General features: G+C 46.9%; 1 protein-coding gene across 1 annotated transcript; it reads left to right on the top strand.

Moving 5' to 3' along the window:
• Positions 1 to 275: 275 nt before the first annotated feature.
• On the top strand, positions 276 to 22306 carry C15H20orf96 (chromosome 15 C20orf96 homolog). The gene is made up of 11 exons (XM_088844382.1): positions 276 to 546; positions 832 to 880; positions 1344 to 1494; positions 11970 to 12082; positions 14372 to 14530; positions 15027 to 15126; positions 16159 to 16316; positions 16397 to 16498; positions 16677 to 16763; positions 17432 to 17550; positions 22012 to 22306. The coding sequence occupies exons 1-11, from the start codon at positions 527 to 529 to the stop codon at positions 22070 to 22072; spliced, it is 1119 nt and encodes a 372-aa protein (XP_088700508.1). The 5' UTR covers positions 276 to 526; the 3' UTR covers positions 22073 to 22306.
• The last annotated feature ends 1291 nt before the right edge of the window (positions 22307 to 23597 follow it).

Genomic DNA, 23597 nt, shown 5'->3' with positions numbered 1-23597 from the left:
GGAAGGATTGGGGGCGGGAGGAGAAGGGGACGACAGAGAATGAGATGGCTGGATGGCATCACCGACTCGATGAACATGAGTTTGAGTGAACTCCGGGAGTTGGTGATGGACAGAGAGGCCTGGCGTGCTGTGATTCATGGGGTCGCAGAGAGTCGGACACGACTGAGCGACTGAACTGAAGGATGGAGAAGGACGTGATGGAGGTTTGCTGAGAGGAGGAATGTGACATAATTCTTTAGCATGATAGGCGGGGCTAGCTGAGGGGAATTTGAAACCACGATGAGTGGAATGTGGCGAGAGCTACTTTTTCCAGTGCGATATTGGTCCCTCTAGGCGCTCGGTAGTCTGAGTCCGTTTCCTTGGAGACCGAGACGGGCGAGAAAGCATCAGGTCTCTCTGGGAAGTTTGAGTGGCCTTGGTTACCGCGCGATCCACGCTGAGACAAGGAAGTTGGAGAAGCCGTAGAAACAGGAATCCCCCAAAACAGGGGCCCCAAAGCCTCGGGACTCTTCTTCCATTCTCCCTAATGGCCCGCGACTTTCCAAAGTATGTGAAAGGGGTACGGGGGGCGGTGGAGTGCGCATGCGTGGCCCCCAACCTAGCGCTGGCTGGGTCCTCTCCGGGTGTCAGCCGGCTCTTTTGACCCCGCCCTCTCCCCCGCCCTTATCTCCCTAGCCCCGCCTCTCTTGCGTGTTCTCCCGCTCCCGCTAGGCTTGTGTCCTTAGTGACTGAGGTTTCGGGTTCGAGACCCCATCCCAGTTTCACGCTTGCTGCTTGCATCCTCACGGGTTGGGACTGATGGGAGTTTTCTCCCGCCCCAACACTTTGCAGACGCAGCCACTCTAAGATCGGCTCCACTGTCCCCCAGTTCCAGGTTCTGGTGAGTACAGGAGGGCTAGGGTCGGTGTGGGGGTGGGGCTTGCTGATCGGGGCGTGCCTCAGAACCTCAATTTTCTCACCGTCTTATCAGGAGGTAAGGATATATTATGCTCCTCTCTTCTTTATCTCTAATTGCATATCTGCTTTCCTATCGGGTCTTTTCCATGCCTTCTGTTTCTCACAGTTCTTAGCACCTCCCCGCCTGGATGTGCTTAGTAAATTCTGACTGGCTGATGCAAACTTGATAACATTTAGGGAGCACTTACCACACACTTTACAAATATCTTTGGGGATGTTTGTACCAACCTATGGAGGTAGGTTTTTAAATTCGATCCAGTTTATAGATGAGAAAATTGAGGCTCAGAGAGGTAAACCCACTTGGTCAAGGTTACAGATATCAGTAAGGGGGGAAGCTGGGATTTGAGCCCATGAGCTGTGTGACTGATTTGTGTTATGTCTGGTAGGATTATGTTCCATGGCAGCGGTCTAAGCAGAGAGCCAAGCCATCTATTCTGCCTCCAATCCCACAGACTGTGGGTACTAAGAAAAGCAAAAGGAAGACCTGGTCTACTGTCCAGCCAGGTGGGCAGAGGTCCTTGGGCACTGGGGAAGGAGGTGGGGACAGGATGGGGTAGAGGTTCTTGGCCCTTGGTGACAGCATTTATATCAGGGTAGGCTAATTGCTATAACAAACAGTCCCCAGATTTGAAGTATTAATACAGATGCTCGCTTCTCATTTATGTCAGAGTACATTTGTGGATCTGGGGGAAAGGGTAATCTTTTTCACATGATCATTCTGGGGTCTAGGCGCCATCACCTTGTGACTAGGACATCTTGTAAAGTCCTGAAGTCCTCCCTGTTGGGTCCTTTTGCATCCAGCAAAAGAAAGAGAGCAAGAATATGGATGATCTTGTGGGCAGTTCTTTTTCAGGGCCTAGACTTGAAGTGACACACATCAGTTCAGTTCAGTTCAGTTCAGTCGCTCAGTCGTGTCCAACTCTCCGTGACCCCATGAATCACAGCACGCCAGGCCTCCCTGTCCATCACCAACTCCCGGAGTTCACTCAGACTCAATCCACAGAGTCGGTGATGCCATCCAGCCATCTCATCCTCGGTCGTCCCCTTCTCCTCCCGCCCCCAACCTTTCCCAGCATCAGAGTCTTTTCCAGTGAGTCAACTCGTTGCATGAGGTGGCCAAAGTATTGCAGTCTCAGCTTTAGCATCAGTCCTTCCAATGAACACCCAGGATCGATCTCCCTTAGAATGGACTGGTTGGATCTCCTTGCGGTACAAGGGACTCTCAAGAGTCTTCTCCAACACCACAGTTCAAAAGCATCAATTCTTCAGCGATCAGCTTTCTTCACAGTCCAACTCTCACATCCATACATGACCACGGGAAAAACCATAGCCTTGACTAAACGGACCTTTGTTGGCAAAGTAATGTCTCTGCTTTTTAATATATTATCAAAGTTGGTCATAACTTTCCTTCCAAGTAGTAAGCGTCTTTTAATTTCATGGCTGCAATCAGCATCTGCAGTGATTTTGGAGCCCCCAAAAATAAAGTCTGACACTGTTTCCAGTGTTTTTCCATCTATTTCCCATGAAGTGATGGGACCAGATGCCATGATCTTTGTCTTCTGAATGTTGAGCTTCAAGCCAACCTTTTCACTCTCCTCTTTCACATCACGCCACTCATATTCCAGTGTCCTTAACTCAGCCACATGCCCACCCTTAACCCCAAGGAAAGATGGGAAATGTAGTCCAACTAGGAAAAGAAGACAGAGTTTGGTGAACTTGGGATAATCTCTGCCACATCACTGTCATGCCTTCCAGGGGAGTTCTGAGGCCTTGGCTTAGGCAGACATGGATTCAGATCTTGGTTCTCTCATCTACTCTCTTGGGAAAGTCATTCATCTCTAAAGTTTCTGTTTCTTCATTTTTAAAATGAGGAAACTAATACCTGATATGATTGTTGTGAAAATTAAGTGAGAAGATCTGTGTAAAGCCCATTGTTATTCAACCTTATGAGACTCAGCACTCCTTTTAATGACAATATTTTGTAATATTCCTTTAGTATCCTGAAATAAACTTCACAGATAATATAATCTACCTTTTTAATTTAATTTAAAAGTTAATATAATGCCCTAACGGTAAAGAAGACATACAAAAAGAAATGAAAAAAACCAAGAAAAAGAAATGCAAAAAGGCAAAATGGCTGTCTGAGGAGGCCTTACAGATAGCTAAGAAAAGAAGAGAAGCTAAAGGCAAAGGAGAAAAGGAAAGATATACCCACTTGAATGCAGAGTTCCAAAGAATAGCAAGGAGAGATAAGAAAGCCTTCCTCAGTGATCAGTGCAAAGAAATAGAGGAAAACAATGGAATGGGAAAGACTAGAGATCTCTTCAAGAAAATTAGCGGTACCAAGGCAACATTTCATGCAAAGATGGGCTCAATAAAAGACAGAAATGGTATGGGCCTAACAGAAGCAGAAGATATTGAGAAGAAGTGGCAAGAATACACAGAAGAACTATACGAAAAAGATCTTCACAACCCATATACCCACGATGGTGTGATCACTCACCTAGAGCCAGACATCCTGGAATGCGAAGTCAAGTGGGCCTTAGGAAGCATCACTAAGAACAAAGCTAGTGGAGGTGATGGAATTCCAGCTGAGCTATTTCAAACCCTGAAAGAGGATGCTGTGAAAGTGCTACACTCAATATGCCAGCAACTTTGGAAAACTCAGCAGTGACCACAGGACTGGAAAAGGTCAGTTTTCATTCCAGTCCTAAAGAAAGGCAATGCCAAAGAATGTTCAAACTACTGCACAAATGCACTTATCTCACACCCAGGGACGGCGGAGCCTGGTCAGCTGCCGTCTGAGGGGTCGCACAGAGTCGGATACGACTGAAGCGACTTAGCTGCAGCAGCAGCAGCAGCAGTAAAGTCATGCTCAAAATTCTCCAAGCCAAGTTTCAACAGTACATAAACGGTGAACTTCCAGATATTCAAGCTGGATTTAGAAAAAGCAGAGGAACCAGAGATCAAATTGCCAGCATCTGTTGGATCATCAAAAACGCAAGAGAGTTCCAGAAAAACATCTACTTCTGCTTTATTGACTATGCCAAAGCCTTTGACTGTGGATCACAACAAAATGTGGAAAATTCTTAAAGAGATGGGAATACCAGACCACCTTACCAGCCTCCTGAGAAATCTGTATGCAGATCAAGAAGCAACAGTTAGAACTGGACATAGAATAGCAGACTGGCTCCAAATCAGGAAAGGAGTACATCAAGGCTGTATATTGTCACCCTGCTTATTTAACTTATATGCAGAGTACATCATGCGAAATGCTGGGCTGGATGAAGCACAAGCTGGAATCAAGATTGCCGGGAGAAATATCAATAACCTCAGATATGCAGATGACACCACCCTTATGGCAGAAAGTAAAGAGGCACTAAAAAGTCTCTTGGTGAAACTGAAAGAGGAGAGTGAAAAAGTTGGCTTAAAGCTCAATGTTCAGAAAACTAAGATCATGGCATCCGGTCCCATAACTGCATGGCAAATAGATGGGGAAACAATGGAAACAGTGACAGACTTTATTTTGGGGGGTGGCTCAAAAATCACTACAGATGGTGACTGAAGCCATGAAATTCAAAGATGCTTGATCCTTGGAAGAAAAGCTATGACCAACCTAGACAGCATATTGAAAAGCAGACACATTACTTTGCGAACAAAGGCCCATAGACAATCTATGGTTTTTCCAGTAGTCATGTATGGATGTGAGAGTTGAACTATAAAGAAAGCTGAGTGCCGAAGAATTGATGCTTTTGAACTGTGGTGTTGGAGAAGATTCTTGAGAGGCCCTTGGACTGCAAGGAGAGCCAACCAGTCCATCCTAAAGGAAATCAGTCCTGAATGTTCATTGGAAGGACTGATGCTGAAGCTGAAACTCCAATACTTTGGCTACCTGATGCGAAAAACTGAGTCAATGGAAAAGACCCTGGTGCTAGGAAAGATTGAAGGCAGGAGGAGAAGGGGACGACAAAGGATGAGATGGTTGGATGGCATCACCGATTTGATGGACATGAGTTTGAGCAAGCTCTGGGAGTTGGTGATGGACAGGGCAGCCTGGCATGTTGCAGTCCATGGGATAGCAAAGAGTTGGACATGACTGAGTGACTGAACTGAAGTGAACGGAACTGTAAAGTAAAGAAAAAGGCAAGTTATTTACATTTAAATAGCATAGGTTTCAGTATGTAAATGTTCAGGATGGAGCCCATGAAGACATGAGCAAGTCATCAGAAGCTTACTCATAGATGTGGCATCATGATGAATGTAACAGTTGCAAATGCTGACTGACACACGATGGAAACTGGGGACTCAAATACCAAGAGGGATTTTTCATTGCAACCCGATTTTCAAAATTGTGTCATCTCTTACTAAATTTCTAAACAAACAAGGTACAATCTTCCCCTGATTGTAGCTGCTTCGTTGGAGAATTCAGCATTATGTTGTTGTTTAGTTGCTAAGTTGTGAATGACTCTTTGTGACCCCATGGACTGCAGCACCAGGCTTCCCTGTCCTTCACTAGCTCCCAGAGTTTGCTCAAACTCATGTCCATTGAGTCGATGATGACATCCAACCATCTCATCCTCTGTCACCCCGTTCTCCTCCTGCCCTCCGTCTTTCCCAGCATCAGGGTCTTTTTCAGTGAGTTGGCTCTTCGCATCAGATAGCTGTAGTATTGGAGCTTCAGCTTCAGCATCATTCCTTCCAGTGAGTATTCAGGGAATACTTGATTTCCTTGAGGACTGATTGGTTTGATCTTGAAATCCAAGGGACTCTTGGTCTTCTATAGCACCACACTTCAAAAGCATCAATTCTTTGGCACTTAGCCTTCTTTGTGGTCCAACTCTCACATCTGTTGATGATTACTGGAAAAACTATAGCTTTGACTATATAACCCTTTGTCGGCAAAGTGATGTCTCTACTTTTTAATGTGCTGTCTAGGTTTGTCATAGCTTTCCTTCCAGGGAGCAAGCATCTTTTAATTTCTTGGCTAAAATCACTGTCTGCAGTGATTTTGGAGCCCAAGAAAATAAAATCTGTCACTGTTTCTGCTTTTTTCCATTTTTATAGTTGCATGTAAAACAAAATCAGGTTCTGGGATCAGATCATTATAATCGGATTTTACCTATGTCAGAAAAGTTAAACAAGATAGGAGAATTCTATGTTCTATGGGGTTGTCCTGTCTGGGAGATGTTGGACCCCTAGTATTTATGTGAACCACAGATTCCCCCAGCAGTATACGTAAACACCCCTGTTGAGCTGTTGAGAGTCATTGATGTAAAGTGATGAGCACACGACATTGTGATAGTGACAGAATTTTTGTCTTTGGTCCTAGACCCTATTCAAACAGCATCTACAAGGAAACGCTTGCCCTTCCCTTTCACTGGGAAAGCAGTGAGGTATGTAATAGACGCAACCACAACCAGAACAAGAGCAATTAACATATGCCAAGGACATATATGCTAGATACTATCTGAGCAATTTACGCATATCACTTCATTTAATCTTCCCAACAGCCCTGTGGGATGGGTGCTGTTGTTATCACCTCCTCTTACAGATGAGGAACCTGAAGCACAGACAGATGCAACTCCCAAGGTCACACAGGTAGGAGGGGGCACAGCCAGGCTTGATATTTGGCAGTTTGGCTCCAGGACCCAGAGTCAACCACTGGAGAAATGTAGACCTGAGCTGGTGTTCCAGTTTCCTTTCTTGCTAGCAATTCTATCTGAGTTACTGATCCCAGCCTCAGTTTCCTTCCCTGTGGAAATGGGCACAAAGATTCCTGCCTTATTCAAGTGTAATCTATGTAAATAACAACAGGTAGCATTTGCTGAGGACTTATTTTGGGTTAGACTGTATTGTAGAGGCCTTATTTATTCCTTCATCCGTTCATTCATATGTCCATTCAGCAGCAGCCATTTGCTGAGCCCCCGGTGTACACAGCATTGGGCTGAGCATTGTTGACTTAGGAGAAAGATTGGTTTCTAGCCATGTAGAGTTCATACTCCCAACCTCACACATGTAATTACACAAAACTTTAAATACACTTGTAGGGATTTCCATGGTGGTCCAGTGGTAAAGAATCCGCTTTCCAATGCAGGGGTCTTGGGTCCCAATGCCTTCAGTTCAGTTCAGTTCAGTCGCTCAGTCGTGTCCAACTCTTTGCGACCCCATGAATCACAGCACGCCACGCCTCCCTGTCCATCACCAACTCCTGGAGTTCACTCAAACTCATGTCCATCAAGCTGGTGATGCCATCCAGCCATCTCATTCTCTGTCGTCCCTGTCTCCTCCCGCCCCCAATCCCTCCCAGCATCAGAGTCTTTTCCAGTGAGTCAACTCGTCGCATGAGGTGACCAAAGTATTGGAGTTTCAGTTTTAGCATCAGTCCTTCCAATGAACACCCAGGATTGATCTCCTCTAGAATGGACTGGTTGGATCTCCTTGCAGTCCAAGGGACTCTCAAGAGTGGGACTTCTTCAGCACCACAGTTCAAAAGCATCAATTCCTTGGCGATCAGCTTTCTTCACAGTCCAACTCTCACATCCATACATGACCATGGGAAAAACCATAGCTTTGACTAGACGGACCTTAGTTGGCAAAGTAATGTGTCTGCTTTTTAATATGCTATCTAGGTTGGTCATAACTTTCCTTCCAAGGAGTAAGCGTCTTTTAATTTCCTGGCTGCAATCAGCATCTGCAGTGATTTTGCCTTAGGGCAACTAAATCTGCTGTGCTGCAACTAGAGATCCCACAAGTCACAGCAAAGTGCAGCAAAAAAGAAAAAAAATACACTTATAATTGAAGGAGGTCATGATCTCATTCATGGGCTTCCTTGGTGGCTCAGTGGCAAAGAATCCCCTACAATGCAGGAGACGCAAATGACAAGGGTTCAGTCCCTGGGTCAGGAATATCCTCTGGATGAGGCAATGGCAGCCCACTTCAACATTCTTGCCTGGGAAATCCCATGGACAGAGGAGCCTGGTGGGCTACAGTCTCTGGGGTCGCTAAGAGCCAGACACGACTGAGCAACTGAGCACATATGCGTGACCTCATTCACTTCTGGAAAGCATGTCATCACCATTTTACAGATGAGGACACTGAAGCTTGGGTTGGTAGCGTGTCTTGTGGAAAGTCATGTCCTTGAGGGCAGCTTTTGAGTATTAAAAAAAGATAAATCTGTTGATTCCACCAAGATGGAGTAGCCCCATTCCTTCCTGGTCCTCCCTTTTGCAACTAAAAATCCCTGGACACTACATAACAGAGAGAGGCTCTGAAAACCGGAAAAAAGAAAGTGGGCTGCTAGAATGGGGAGCATACACCATCCTCTGGCCTTCCCGATGAATTTCAGCAGGAGATTGTCTGCTAAAAAGAAGATGAGATAGGATCCAGAGCAATATCTAAAACATCCAAGATACACTCAGAATCACCCATCATACCATGAATGAGAAAAATCACAACGTGAATGAGAAAAGACAGCCACTAACACCGAGACGAATCAGAATTATCTGACTGTTCTTATTTATAGACGACATGACTGTCTACATAAAAAAGCTTAAGGGATCTGCTATATCTAAAAAGAAACTAGAAGTAATGAGTTGACCAAGGTTGTGGGATACTAGCACAACACACAAAAACCCATCACATTTCTATGGACTAATAATAAATATGTAGAAAGCAAAATAAAAAACACAATACATTTACAGTCACACCAAAGAAAATGAAATATTTAGGAATAAACTTAACAAAACATGTGTAGGATCTGCAAGCTGAAATCTAGATAATGCTGATGTAAGAATCAAAGAAGACCTAAATAAATGGAGAAATATACTGTGTTCATGGATTAGAAGACTCAACATAGTAAAGATGTCAGTTCTCAGATTGATTCATGTTTAATACAATTCCAGTCAAAATCTCAGCAAGCTTTTTTGTAGACATAGACAGATTTATTCTAAAATTTATAGAGAAAAGCAAGGTCCTAGGATAGATAAGACAATTTAAAGTGAACATCGGAAGGATCACTTTACCTGATATTAATGCCTATTTTTGGTTATAGTAATCAAAACAGCATTGTATTGATAGACACATAGATCAATAGAACAGAATAAAAAACCAGAAAGTCACACAAATACCCAAGCAATTTTTGACAAAGGTGCAAAAACAGTGGAAAAAAGAAAGCCTTTTCCACAAATGGTGCTAGAGCAGATGGACATCCACAGATGAAAAAATGAACTTCTATTGAAGTCTCACAACTTATACAAAAATTAACCCAACATGTAAATTGTAAATGAAATAAAAATTAAATGTAAAATGTAAAACAGTAAAACTTTTAGAAAAATCATGAGAGAAAAATCTTTGGGACTGATGGCCAAGTGAAGAGTTCTTTGTCTTTGTACCAACAGCAGATTCATAAAAGAAAAATGGAATAAGTGGACAGGTAGGGTTTCATAAAAATTTATGACTTCTGTTCTTTTCATAGTCTTAACAGAGATTAAGTATGAAGCTATGTACTTGGATAAAATGTTTGCAAACCACATATCTGACAAAGGACTGCTTTGTAGAATATATTCTACAAAGTTTGAGGGAAACTTCAAACTCAACAGAAAAACAATTCAGTTAAAGAGTTAAAGGCAAAAGACTTGAAGAGACATTTCACTAGAAGAGGAAATACATATGGTAAATAAGCACAGGAAAAGATGTTCAACATCATTATCCACTAGGGCTATGCAAATTAAACCAGAATGGGGTGTCACTGAACATCTATCAGAATGACTAAAATGAAAAATAGTCACAATGCCAAGTGTTGGCAACAACGAGAGATTGGGTCATTCATTTCCCATAATGATCCAATAGTTGCACTCTTGGGCATTTATTACAGAGAAGTGAAAACTTACAGTCACACAAAAACCAGTGCATGACAGTTTCACTGTAGCCTGATTCATAATACCCTCAAACTGGAAACAATCCAGATGTCCTTTAATGAGTGAGTTGTTAAAGAAACTATGGTGCATCCATTCCATACCACATAATACTATTCAGAAGGAAAAGGAAAGAACTTCTGATATGTTCACTAACTTGGATGAATCTCCAGTGAATTACACTGAGTGAGAAAAGCCAATCTTAGAAGTGTCATATTGTCAGATTCCATTTGTTATAACATTCTGGGAATGACAGAACTGTAGAAATGGAGAACAGATTCATGATTGCCAGCAGTGGGAGAAGGATGGAAGGAGAGGGAAATGGGTATGCCAGTAAAAGTCCCCAGGAGCAATCCTTCGCGTTTGTGGAAATGTTCTGTAACATGCTGTCTTTCAGTGTCCTGGCTGTGATACTGTGCTTAGTTTTATAAAATGTTACCATTGGGAGTAACTGGGTTAAAGAAACACAGGATTTCTTTGTATTATTTCTTAAAACTGCATGTAATCTGAATTTATTTCAAAATTAAAAGTTTAATTAAAAAAAGATAAATCAGGGCTACCACCACTAATGAAAAGAAATACTCGTTATTAAACCGACAAATCTTCCTAAGTATTTAAGTTCAACCTACAAATGTTATAATTTTTAAAAACCCTCATAAAGGAGGTTTTGGAACTTGGTTAATTTAATTCCCCTAAATTGTTTAAGCTACGTTTAAAATTTAATATATACATTTTCACTTTCAGAAAGTTCACTTGTTCTGATTAACAAAACCACTGGGCATGTAATGTAATTCTTGTATATCTAATAAATAAACTTCTAAACGTGGGTACTCTTATGTTCTCTTAAAAGTTGTGGTAATTTATATACATTTAATAAGATTGTATTAAACCTTGCAACTTAAAACAAATCTAAATCAAAATCTCATTTACGTATTTTGAATTAGAATCACAAGGGACCTCCCTGGTGGTCCAGTGGCTAAGACTGAATATAAGGGGCCCGAGTTCCATCCCTGGCCAGGGAACTAGATCCCACATGCCACAACTGAAGATCCTGCATGCTGCAACAAAGATCGAAGATCACACATGCTGCAGCTAAGACCTGGTGCAGCCAAAAAAAAAAAAAATTTTTAGAATTACAAGAGTAATGTATTAATCACTCCATCTCTCAAACAGTTTCAAGTAAATATCAGATAATTCATAACTAACTCAAAATTACTCTAATTTTCTTTGTCACCTCAGTACTTAATACTAAATTATGGATATCGATCCATTAAAGAAATAATATTTTTCCAAATGAACTGGGTTGTACCTCTAACAGGGCCTTTGAGGGCAGCGTTTGCGATGGTTTGTGTGATTTGCCTCACGCCGGTGCAGGACACGCCAAGAGGAATCAGGGATTCTTGGAACATGCCCTCTGAGTGTCTTCTGCTCTGAATTATTTTCATATACTTCATATCTGGCAGGAGCACAGGTTTTACAGGTATTTCAGAGACAGTGTTTTGCTTGACTCCTGTATCTTTATCTGATGCTGTGGTCCTGATCCCAGTTTTCAGGTCACTGGTAGTAACAGTGACAACTGGTAATTTATATTTGCACTGAATATGTGTTAAACATTATTCCAAACACTTTAAAGGACAGTAACTTCTTATTTAGTCTTCACGACAATCCTGTGAGGTAGTCATGATGATGATTCTTGGATTATAGAGTAATGGGGAAGTGAGGGGCAGAGAGGTCATGTGAGCTGCCAGATTCAAACCCAGGCTGTCTGGCTCGTTCGTTATTGCTTTTAACCCCTTTCCCTCCTGAGCTTACCACTGGCCAGCTAGGTGGGAGAGATGAGGGTGTCTGGCCATTTCCCGCTGCTACCCCTCAGTGCCCTTCTGTTCAGCCACACAGTCAGTGTGGTATGTGGAAGTTCCCTGGGCTTAGCTGTCCTTTATAACAAGGACCAGAGTGGGGCCTGGGAGCTTACTGATGGATGTGAGCTTTGGCCTCCGTCTCACTGTCATACACTATAAGGCCATGAGTGGATGCAGTTGGGGCCTGGGCTGTCTGACTCTCTTTCTCCTGTCTCTCTCTCTGTCCTTTCCCATGCCCTAGGGTGGCAATCCAAGACTACCTTGTGGATGACAAACCAGCCGAGGAATCCACTAGAGCTGCGCAGAGGAAAGTTGGACTCTGGGAAGACACAGGCCACAATCCGACTAATGAGAGTATGAGCATCCTCCCACAGGCACGGGGGGGCCAGGGCCAGGGGTGGGGGATGGTGATAGCAAACATGCCCTGAGCACTTCGTGGGTGCCTGCCTACAATCTTGTTCTCCTCACAGCAACCCCATGGGCATGCTTATCATCAGCCCTATTTTACAGAAGGGAAAACTGAGGTGCATAGAGATAAATGACTTGCGCCAGATCACATAGTTAGAAAATGCAATAGCAGGGGTCAAAACCAGTTAGGCAAAGATTTGCCTTTGTGCTTAAGATTCAGGAAAATGATTGGAATCATTTTATTTCACTGCATTAGGAATACAATCTAGTGGCTTGTTCATTTAAACACTCTGGGAAATTAACCTTTCATGAAATACAGTGCATCTTGAAGCAAGACTTAGGATCTTCCTATTAAAACTTTTCACATCAACTGATAGAACTTTTGATCATTCATTTTCTCAAAATCTGTTTATTATGGCTTCTGAACAATGTTTCAAAGTATTTGAAATGAACTAGAAGTGGGGGCATTAGTGTCCACAGCAGAAAGTAACATACCAAATACTATAACTACTACAAAATATTATAGAAGAGTTCTTAACTTCTTCAGGAAAGTTTTTAATAGTTCAGTGAAAAATGACTGTTATAGAAAGAAGTAGGGAGAAATGTATTTGCCTTGAAATCATTTTTTTCCCTTTAACCTTCAATTTTGCAAAAATGAGTTATTAGAGGCAGCTCAGTATTCTTAAAGGAGGAACTCATATTTCTGATGTTATTTTTTATCCTGATTTTGGAAGGGTTATGTGTTTTTGTTTGATATGAAACATGAACCTGGACAATTGGCTCCAAAACGTGTGCTCCTAACCAGTTCCTAATACTCTCTCTTATAATCATTCATTTGTTTTGTCAACAAATATTTGAGCATCTACTGTGTCCCAGACCCTGTTCTAAATGTGGGAATTCACCAGTGATGTGGCCTCTGACCTTCGGGAGCTCACAGTCTAGTAGGGGAGACAGATAACAAACAAGATAGATAAAAATATGATACGTGCAGTGAAGACAAGAGCTATGAAGAAGTATAAAATAAGGTTAGGGGGCTAAAGGGGCACAGAGGAGGGGGTGGCCATGACCATTTTAGGAGGGTGGTCAGGGAAGGCTGTCAAGGTGGTGACATCTGAGGCAGGAATGCTCCAGGCAGAAGAACTGGAACTGCAAAGGCCCTGAGGTTCATAGGAGTCCCTGGGCTGCTGTTGCTGTGTGCAGAATGGGCTGTGGGGACAAGGGGGAAACAGAGCAAGAATGCAGAAACGACCCAGTTGGTTTGTTCTTGGAGTTGGAGTAGTGTTCTGACTCTGCCCCTCAGCCTCAGGACAGTTTTTTATTCAAGCAAGAACTCCTGAGAGTGCCAACGATGTGTCAGGCACCAATCTGGGTGCTGGGGAGATAGCCATGAACATGATCCCAGAATCCATGCTATGATGGAGCTTATACTTTAGTGGGGAGATGCATAACAAATTAAAAAACCTCCAAAGAATATTTACTCATCAGTTGATTAAGCCCACCCTTATGGAGCTCTAGGCACTGTTCCGTGTGTGCTGGAGATACAGCTGTGGCAAGACAACCAAAGCCCCTGCCCTCCTGGCTGTAAAATTTTAGTTGGGAAGACAGACAAGAAAGAAGAAAATAAGAAAAATATGTTGGAACTTCCTTAGTGGTCCAGCGGTTAAGACTTCTTTCAATGCAAAGAGGGCTTCCCTGGTGACTCAGGGTAAAGAATTCGTCCGCGATGCGGGAGTCCGTGATCCATCCCTGGGTCGGGAAATTCCCCTGAAGGGAATGGCAACCCACTCCGGTATTCTTGTCTGGAGAATCCCATGGACGGAGGACCCTAGCGGGCTACAGTCCATGGGGTCGCAAAGAGTCAGACAGGACTGAGCGACTAACACACACACATGGTTCACTGATTCTAAGAAGGCACTGGTAATAAGGCGCACCTTTATCTTAATAACCCACTAATAAGGTCTTTTTCAACTAGACTGCAACACGCCACCAGCTGTAAGATGCAGCTCCACCCCAGAGTATAAAATTATGGGAAAATGGGTGTTTCAGAAGGGATGAAATAATTCAAGGTGCTCTGACCCGCAGACAATAGAGAACAGCCGCCCAGCTCGGGTGGCATTTATCAGTCGGGGCCACAAGGGGGCGGATTGCGGCGAGAGGGACGTGGTCACTGGGCTCCCGGAGGTGCCGGCCGGCCGCGCGCACCGCCGCCTCCCTTCCCTGTCTCTCCGCCCGCAGACAATGCTCCGGAATCGGCGAACCTCGTACCAGGAGCTCTGCGACCGCGAGGACTTCCTCACCAAGCTCTGTGGGGAATTGATCAAGACCCTCCAGGACACAGAGGACAGCGCGGCCCTGAAAGTGCGGATGCTGCTGCAGCAGCAGGACGTCTACACGGTGATTCTCCCCGCCTTGGCCCCGCAGCCCCGCCTCCGCCCTGAGCCGCCGTCCAGCCAGCTACACCGCCCCTCCCGAGCCCTCGGGCGCCCTCTCCTGCTTTCTCCCGGCCTCTCCCGGCCGGTTGCATAAGCTCCTTCCTCCATCTGGAAGATAACATCTTTTACACAGTCCACTCTCCCCGCCCCCCGCACCCCTACACGGGCCTTGGAATCAGACTGGGGGTGGGGTGGGGACTCATCCCAGTTCAGCACTAATTAGCTGGAAGACTCTGAGTCAACCTCGGAGCCCCATACAAGTGGGGCACAATAGCGCTCAGCCCGAAAAGGGGTTGCAGCTGGCACACAGGAGGTGTGGGCCCCAGTGTGGGGTTGGGTCGGGGAACTCCTCTGACCAAGTACTGAGTTCTCTGACGGTCCTTGCTTTGGCAGCACCAGTGGAAGTGGGGGTGGTGGGGTGGTGGTGGTGGTGAGCTAACGTCCCCCAACTCCCACAGACCATCACTGACATCTTGGAGTACTCCAACAAGAAGAAGCTGCACCAGATGAAGTGTGAACTCCAGGAATGGGAGGAGAAGGAGGAATCCAAGATCCACAGTAAGAATCTCTCCGCGGGTTAGTTGACCTTCACCTGGCTCTCTAGGGGAAGCCATCAGGCCCACCATCTGGCTTCTGAGGCAGAGGGGACTGCTCAGACGCACAGCAACAGCTTACTTATCACTTAGCACTTGCAGGCCCTATGTGCTTTGTTTTTACGGGCATGCTTTCAGTCCTTACAACTACCTATAAGGCAGGGAAGTTTTTCTTTTCTCCCGTTTTACAGATGAGGAAACTGAGGCTAAGGGAAGTGAAGTAGCCTGCCAAAAGTTATACAGCTAGGACCCAGCATCCAATCCCAGCCTCTCTGTTTCCTGCCAAGTTCCCTCTGGGAGTTGGTGGCTGGGCAGTTCACTGGTCACAGATTTGTTGAGCCTGTGGTGTTTTTCCTCTGGTGTGTCAGGCAGCTTCAGACACTTGGGATCCCCTCCATGGAGGGTGGCAGGATAGACTGCCTTTTTTTTTTGGCTGCACAGGCTCTTCATTGCAGCTCATGGGCTTTCTCTAGTTGCAGAGCACAGGCTCTGGAGTGCACAGGGCTCAGTAGTTGCAGTTAGTAGGCTTCTCTAGTTGTGGCGTGTGGGCTTAGTTGCCATACAGCATGTGGGATCTTAGTTCCCCGACCAGGGATCAAACCCTATCCCTTGCATTGGAAGGCAGATTCTTAACCACGGGACCACCAGGGAAGTTCCAGGATAGGCTGTCTTAATCCTGCCCTGTCACCCCATCTCCCCAGGCTTGGTGCCGAGGATCGTGCACTGGGATAGTTTGTTTCCTCTTTAGGGTAGGTTGTTGCTTCTTCTCCTGTGAAGGCAAAGCTCTTTCTGGGGGCTCACCTGTGCATCACCTCCCAGCTGTGTTTGGGCTTGTTTCAGCCCAGACCCCAATCCAGATGAGATCAGGCACGTCCAGGGTGGTACAGCCGTAGACCCAGACCCCAATCCCCTGGCTAAGGAGAGCTTTGCTTCTCGGGTGGCCCTGGAGTGGTCCTTGAGGGACGATCCTGCCTTCTCTCCCTCCCGAACTCGTCAGACCTGAAGCAGCAGGTGGAGCAGCTGGATGCCCAGATCGAGAAGGTCCGTGAGCAAGTGAGCTTTGTGAGTACGTACACGGATCATGAGTACCCCATCAAGTTGGTGCAGGTGGCCAGCCTCGTGCGCCAGCTGCAGCAGGCGAAGGACAGCCAGTTGGTAGGTGAGCCCCTGGCTTTGCCTCACCTGACCTTGTGGGAGGCAGGGTTGGTGGCCAACACCTTCCTGCTGACTCCTAGGATGAGCTAGATGAACTCAGTGAGATGTGCAGAATGGTCCTGGCATCTATGTCCAACCAGATTCAGAACAAGAAAAAAAACCTTCTGAGGTCTCTGGTGGTGGTGAGTAGCCAGCCACTGTGGCAGGTATCTGGGTCTGCCCCCAGCCCTGCTTTCTTAACCCTGTCCGCTGCCCTCAGGCCCACCACATGCCCATCTGCTACCCAGGGCAGGGGTAGACACTGGGGCCAGCCTAGGGGCCAGACTTCTAGGGGGCCAGAAGATTTTCCTTCTTCCACAGAAAATCCAGCGTGCCAATCAGGAGACTCTGCTGCAGAAGACCTGGAATAGCCAGGTTATACTGAAATACATGGACAAGTTCCAAGAAGTGAGTGGGTGCGATGGTGGGAGAGCAGGGGGAGTGGGTGGTCCCCAGGACCCCTGGGGGGGGTCAAGCTTGTCCTGACCTGGGGCTCACGACGTCTCTGGTGTTAGTCTTCCTCCTTGGCTGTGCCATTAATGTCACTCGTCTTCCATCTGAGAAGGGAATTTGTCCTGGACTAGGCCTTGCCTCATTAAAAACACTACCAGCCGTGACCCTTCGGCAGCATCACCAAGCTTCACCCACACAACCATTCACTTTACTATCACTGCCCACTCCTTGTCTTCACCTCTTAATTCTTGACATTGCCCATCACTCAAGACCACGTTAATGAATTCCATGATCACCACACTGTCACAGTAATTTTTGTTATCTTGCACCTTCATCAGTTGTCTGCGTGAATGACCTTCATCACCTCCACCAGCCCCCACTAATTCTCACTGTGGAGCACTGCCACCCCCTGCAGCCTGTCTCCCTCACCTTTTTCAGCACCATCAAACGTTGTCAGTAACTCATGAGCCAGCCCTGCCCTGCAAGGAGAGAGCCCCGCTTTGGAGTCCAGAAGTCCCAATGACAAAGCCCAGGCCATTTCCCTAGATGTCCTTGTTCACGCATTTTGCCCTTTTCTTCTATTGGTTGGGGGATGTTTTCTCACTTTCACCTGCTTTCCTCAGTTTATAGACCGTTTTGAGGAGGAAATACCCAGATTAAGGGCTGAGATGGAACAGCTGGACTTTCAGATCTGGGAACCCCGAGAGATCGTATTTGCGGATGTTCTCCTTCGGAGATCCAAGTAGGTGGTCCTTCAGCAGCACCTCTTACACTAGCCATGCCCTGGGCTTGATCAAGCTCTCCATTCTTGGGGGGCAGCCTGGGGGAGAAGGCAGGACCTGTGCAGGGGGGCAGGAGACTGGGTGTTTGCCACTGACCATGCGGCAGCTGTGACCTTTTGCCATCTCTTGGCCTGAGTGTCCATCTGCACATAACAGGCTGAATTAGGCAATCTCCCTGGACCCTTCCAGTTCCAGATTCCATGTCTCAACCAAGTGGGTGCACCCCTGAGCTCCCAGGCTGTTCAGGAAGACGGTGTTGAGTAGGGTGGTTGGCTCCAGCGAAGAATGGCCTGGAAGGCACCCTGCGAGGAGAGAACGGTGTTCTCTCTGGGGGGCAGACTTCTGGGACCCAAAGGAAGAACTTCCTTCCAAAACCAATTCCCTGCCTGACCTCGCAGGGGGCAGGCCCTCCCTGTTTGAGCGTGGGGATCCCACCAGGCCATGCCTCTCCAGGTGCGGCAGTTCCTGCCATTTGCCAATTATTTTTCTTCTCCTTAGCTTCTGTGTCTGTCTGTTTCTCTTCCTTTCCCTTTCCTTCTTCTTCTCTACCTCTTCCTTCTCCTCTTAAGTTTCCTTAAAAAGTGCTGTCAGATCTATGACGGGCCTATGGAGCGCCAGGCATGGTGAGGGCAAACAGTCCTTGGCTCTGCCACCGCAGAGCCGAGGATGGGACCAGACATGAATCGATAATGAGCCACAGATAAGTGTGGCAGCTGAGATGAGAGCTGCTAAAGAAGAGGTGTGGATGCGGTGACGGGAGAGCGTGGCCTGGACAGAGAGGTGTCTGGAGTGGCAAAGAGATCTCCCTAAAAATGTGACCTTTTTTTTTTTTTTTGACTGTGCTGGATCTCCATTGTGGCGCCTGGGCTTACTTGCCCCACAGCATGTGAGATCTTAATTCCCAGACCAGGGAACGAACCCGTGTCCCCTGTATTGGAAGGCAGATTCTTCAACACTGGACCACCAGGGAAGTCCTGAGAATGTGACATTTTTAAACTAAAGTCTGAGGGATTATTCATAGAAGTTCACTGGGCAAAGGGGGCTGAAGGGGAAACTGAAGAAAGAGCATTTCTAGGTGGTGGCGCTGGCATCTCAAGATGTGCTAAGTAGGCTCCATTGTCCCTACCTGAACTCTGGATACATTGAAATAAGAATGAAAGGGGCAAAGGTGACATGGGCCAGACTCTCACTTTTATCTGATAGAGCTGATCTTAGAGAATGTAGCTTATATCTCCAGGCATGTTGGCTTCTGAATACTAACCCAGAATTAGGCAAATAGAGTTCCATGGTCAGCTTCATGGGAGCAAAGGAGACTGTAGTCCTTGCAGGCTGCTCACTACTGAGAGAGAATGGGGCAGGGCTACCCAGGTCCCCTTCCTCTGTCCAGACTCTGTTCAGGTTGTTGTACCTCGTTCCCGGGCAGAGTAAGTAAAGAGATGGAGAGAGGCCAGGAGCAGCGTGCCCACTGATGATGTGGGCCCACTGATGATGTATGCCCACTGACGATGTGGGCCCACTGACGATGAGGGCCCACTGATGATGTATGCCCACTGATGATGTGGGCCCACTGATGATGTGCGCCCACTGATGATGTGCGCCCACTGATGATGTGGGCCCACTGACGATGTGGGCCCACTGACGATGTGGGCCCACTGACGATGAGGGCCCACTGATGATGTATGCCCACTGATGATGTGGGCCCACTGATGATGTGCGCCCACTGATGATGTGCGCCCACTGATGATGTGGGCCCACTGATGATGTGCGCCCACTGATGATGTGCACCCACTGATGATGTGGGCCCACTGATGATGTGTGCCCACTGATGACAGTATACCCATTGATGACAGTATGCCCACTGATGACAGTATGCCCACTGATGATGTGGGCCCACTGATGATATGTGCCCACTGATGATGTGGGCCCACTGATGATGGAGGCCCATTGATGACAGTATGCCCACTGGTGATGTATGCCCACTGATGATATGGGCCCATTGATGATGTGTGCCCAGTGATGACAGTATGCCCACTGATGATGTGTGCCCACTGATGATGTGTGCTCACTGGTGATGTAGGCCCATTGATGACAGTATGCCCACTGGTGACGTAGGCCCATTGATGACAGTATGCCCACTGATGACGTAGGCCCACTGATGACGTAGGCCCACTGATGATGTGGGCCCACTGATGATGGAGGCCTATTGATGACAGTATGCCCACTGGTGATGTATCCCACTGATGATGTATGCCCATTGATGATGTATGCCCATTGATGACAGTATGCCCACTGATGATGGAGGCCCATTGATGACAGTATGCCCACTGATGATGTATGCCCACTGATGCCCTTCCATGGGTAGGGAGATGCTAGGAGTGGGAAGAAGCTGTCTCCTCCTAGAATGTGGGAAAGGCACGCTGCTAAGTAGAACTTTTCCATCCAAAACGTGCACTGAAATCACCTGGAGATCTTGTTGAAAAGCAGATTCTGAATCAATAGGCCTGGAGTGGGGCTCAAGAGTCTACATTTCTAAGAAACTCCTGGGAGATGCTGAGGTGCTGATCTCTGGACCACAGGCTGAGCAGTGAGGCTGTAGATATGTGGTAGGGGGGAAGCTGGTGTTAATGGGGAGCTGAGTGAGGTTGGACTGCAGAGTGAAGGGGAGAGTGATGCCAGCCCCGCTCCTGGGGACTTCCACGCAGGGCTCTGTAGACCAAAGATACTTGATCCTGAAAGCAAAGAACTTTTTTTTTTGCCCATACTACTTGGCATACAGGATCTTAGTTCCCCAAGTGGGGATCAAACCTGTGCTCCCTGCAGTGAAAGTGTGGGGTCTTAACCACTGGACCACCAGGGAAGTCCTAAGTAAAGACTTTTCAAGCTCAGTGACGACATCAGATTTGCATTCCAAGAAAAGACACTTTGAAAAGAATATGGAGAAGATATTGGAGAGGCCATGTTGGGAGTCCAGTTGGTTGTGATGGCGGTTGTGTGTGGAGGGTGTGGTTGGGAATGACTTGGCCAAGATGGGTGGCAGAAGAGAGAGGAGAGATGGACGGAGTGAATAAATATTTAAGAAGGTAAAATCTGCAGGCCTTCGTGATATTTGGTTATGGGAACCTCAGTACGGGGAGGTGTCAAGAATGACCCTTGGGTTCCTGGCTTGTGTAACAGGGTGGGTAGTGGTACCAAACCCGGAGAGAGGGAAGACTGGGACTGGGGGTGAGGGATGCACATGTAAGTCAATCAGCAGTTGATTTGGACGTGAGTTTAAGTTACGGAGATCTGAGCGTGGAGCCGACAGATAGGGAGCTGGGGGTATAAGCGTAGATCTCAGAAGACAGACTTTGGCTGGAAATGGAAATTTTGGCAATGCCAGTACAAGCTGGAATCAAGGTTGCTGGGAGAAATATCAATAACCTCAGATATGCAGATGACACCACCCTTATGGCAGAAAGCAAAGAGGAACTAAAGAGCCTCCTAATGAAGGTGAAAGAGGAGAGTAAAAAAGCTGGCTTAAAACTCAGCATTCAGAAAATAAAGATCATGGCATCCAGCCCCATCACTTCTTGGCAAATAGATGGGGAAACAATGAAAACAGTGACATTTTATCTTCTTGGGCTCCAAAATCACTGCAGATTGACTGCAGCCATGAAATTAAAAGACGCTTGCTCCTTGGAAGAAAAGCTATGACAAACCTAGACAGCATGTTCAAAAGCAGAGATATCACTTTGCCAACAAAGGTTCATATAGTCAAAGCTATGGTTTTTCCAGTAGTCATGTATGGATGTGATAGTTGGACCTTAAAGAAGGCTGAGTGCTGAAGAATGGATGCTTTTGAACTGTGGCTGAGTGACTGAACAACAGTGCAGAGATGCATTTTTTTTTTTTTTTTACTATTACTTTGAGCGATTTCAAATGTATAGAAAAGTTGAGAGAATACTATGATGAGTACCCAGTTACCCATCTAGATTTAGAATTTGTTATATTTTGGCCATATCGGCTTCATCTTCATTTCTTCCAGACCCTCCCCATTTGCTAGTGAGGAAACAGAGGCTCACCTGGGGTCTGTCCCCAGTGAAGGCAGGAGGCTCAGAGAGGAAAAGCAGTGTGTTTGAGGCAACACAGCCAGGCTTCCAAAACTGTCATTCTGACTCCAGAGAGAGAGCACTCATCCTGAAGGGCCCCAGCGCTTGAGAGCTGAGCTCCTGCTCCCTGTTGACCTGAGGCCTCTGTAGGGGAACATGAGTCCTGCCAAACCAATTCCTGTTTCATTTTGATGTGTGTGTGCGCACAGGTTGTTTTGACATGGGGCTCCCCAGTAGCAGTGTTCTAAAGAGCAGGGTTCCCCTGAGGCCATGCTCCCCTACCTGCAGCTCTAGTGCCTGGCCTCTTACACCCCGCTTTGTTCTTCCCTACAGGTGCACCCCCGACATGGACGTCGTCCTCAACATCCCTGTGGAAGAGCTGCTGCCCTTCTAGATGGCAGGGCTGGGGGCAACCCTCTTTCCCTGGTCTCTTCCCCCTACCCAGAGCCTTGAGTCCTCTCCTAAGGCCTCGTCCCCGTCCAGGTGCCGGCCTGCAGTTCCTTCCCTCCTCACTCCCTCCCTCTCTCCCCACTTTCTTTCCTTCTCTCCCTTCCTTTCTTCTTTCCTCTCCTGCCCCTCATTCTTTCTGATTGGAGCTGCTACTTGGGCCAGGCGGGAATTCCTAGGCGAGTCCTTTTTACCAATAAAGTTGGGCTTGCCCTGGTCTTTGCCAGCGCCTGGGGCTTCCTAAGGCATGGTAGGAATAGATTTTGTCTTAAGAGGTGGATAACTGTGCTGCCTGCATCTGGGGCTCAGAACTTCTCAACAAGTGCTGGAGGAACCCCCTGCCTGAGTCTCCATGGTTCTGTGGCTCCAGCCGCCCCCTCCCTGGTGCAGTGGGAGCCCAGTTTTCCCCCTGATTTGTGCCCAGATCTTTTGAGACCAGTGCCTGGGTGGAGGGGGGATGCCTGGAGTTTGATGCCCCTGGGAACTTGCTGAACCTTCACTGCTGCTGTCCATCTCTCTTACAGTCCAGTTGTCTGTCTGTCCACCGCCTGTATTCTCATTGTATGTGGATATGAACACCAACTCACCCTCGGGTGCCCGGTCAGGCACCATTCCCCACCACATAGTCTTCCAAGGTGGACTTAGAGAGGTGATGCCTGGAGCCCCTTCAAGCAAGGGCTTGTTGCTCGGGTTACTGGGAGGGTCACTGGCAGGCATCCTTCAGCTGCCGGTCACATCGGGGTTTGTGTGAGGTGAGAGAGCCCGGCCCCTTCCCACATCTGATCATGCTCAATGTGCAAACACCAAAGGCTCCTCTGGCTCCACAGCTCCCTGGAGGGTTGGCGGAAACTGCCCCTGGGTCTGCACAGTAGCTCAACTTCCTTGTCTTCCCAGCCCTGCCTAGCCCTCTCTTCTCTCCCTCAGCTGATCCCAAGGACACTCAGTAATCAAAGCTTGTACCCTATGCTCTGTCTCAGAGTTGCCCTCCCTGGGGACCTAGTCTACCCACTACTCCCAAGAGCCTCTGACGGCTCACAGATCCAGTCTGTGTGTTGGGAGACTTTGGGTTACAGGTGACAGAACACCCAAGTCAAATTGGTCTAAACAGTAAAGGGCTCAGGTACATATTTCTAGGTGAGGTAAGGCTTTAACCAGAAATCAAGTGATGACACCAAGGACCTGGTTTCCCTTTTTCTCCTTTGTTTTCCACATGTTTCCCCTTGCTGAGGTTGGCACTCCTTGTGGTCCCAGAATGGCTGCCAGCATCTCCTAGGGTGTTATGATTCTTTGTTCATGTCCTGCTAGAAAGAGAGAGTGTCTGTATCCCAGAATTTTCAGCCAATGTCTTTATGGATTCACTATGGCTGGATCAGATTATAAGCCCACCAGGAATCAGCCTAGGAGGTGGAGAACACCTGCTAGTTTAGTCTACACCCCTGGAGCAGGGGAAGGTGTGGATGGGCTGGGCACGT

The sequence above is a fragment of the Moschus berezovskii genome, chromosome 15, assembly GCF_049115385.1.
Source record: "Moschus berezovskii isolate FMDL1 chromosome 15, NW_MosBer_1.0, whole genome shotgun sequence".
NCBI classification, from domain to species: domain Eukaryota; kingdom Metazoa; phylum Chordata; class Mammalia; order Artiodactyla; family Moschidae; genus Moschus; species Moschus berezovskii.
This window is presented reverse-complemented; position numbering and strand designations above follow the sequence as displayed.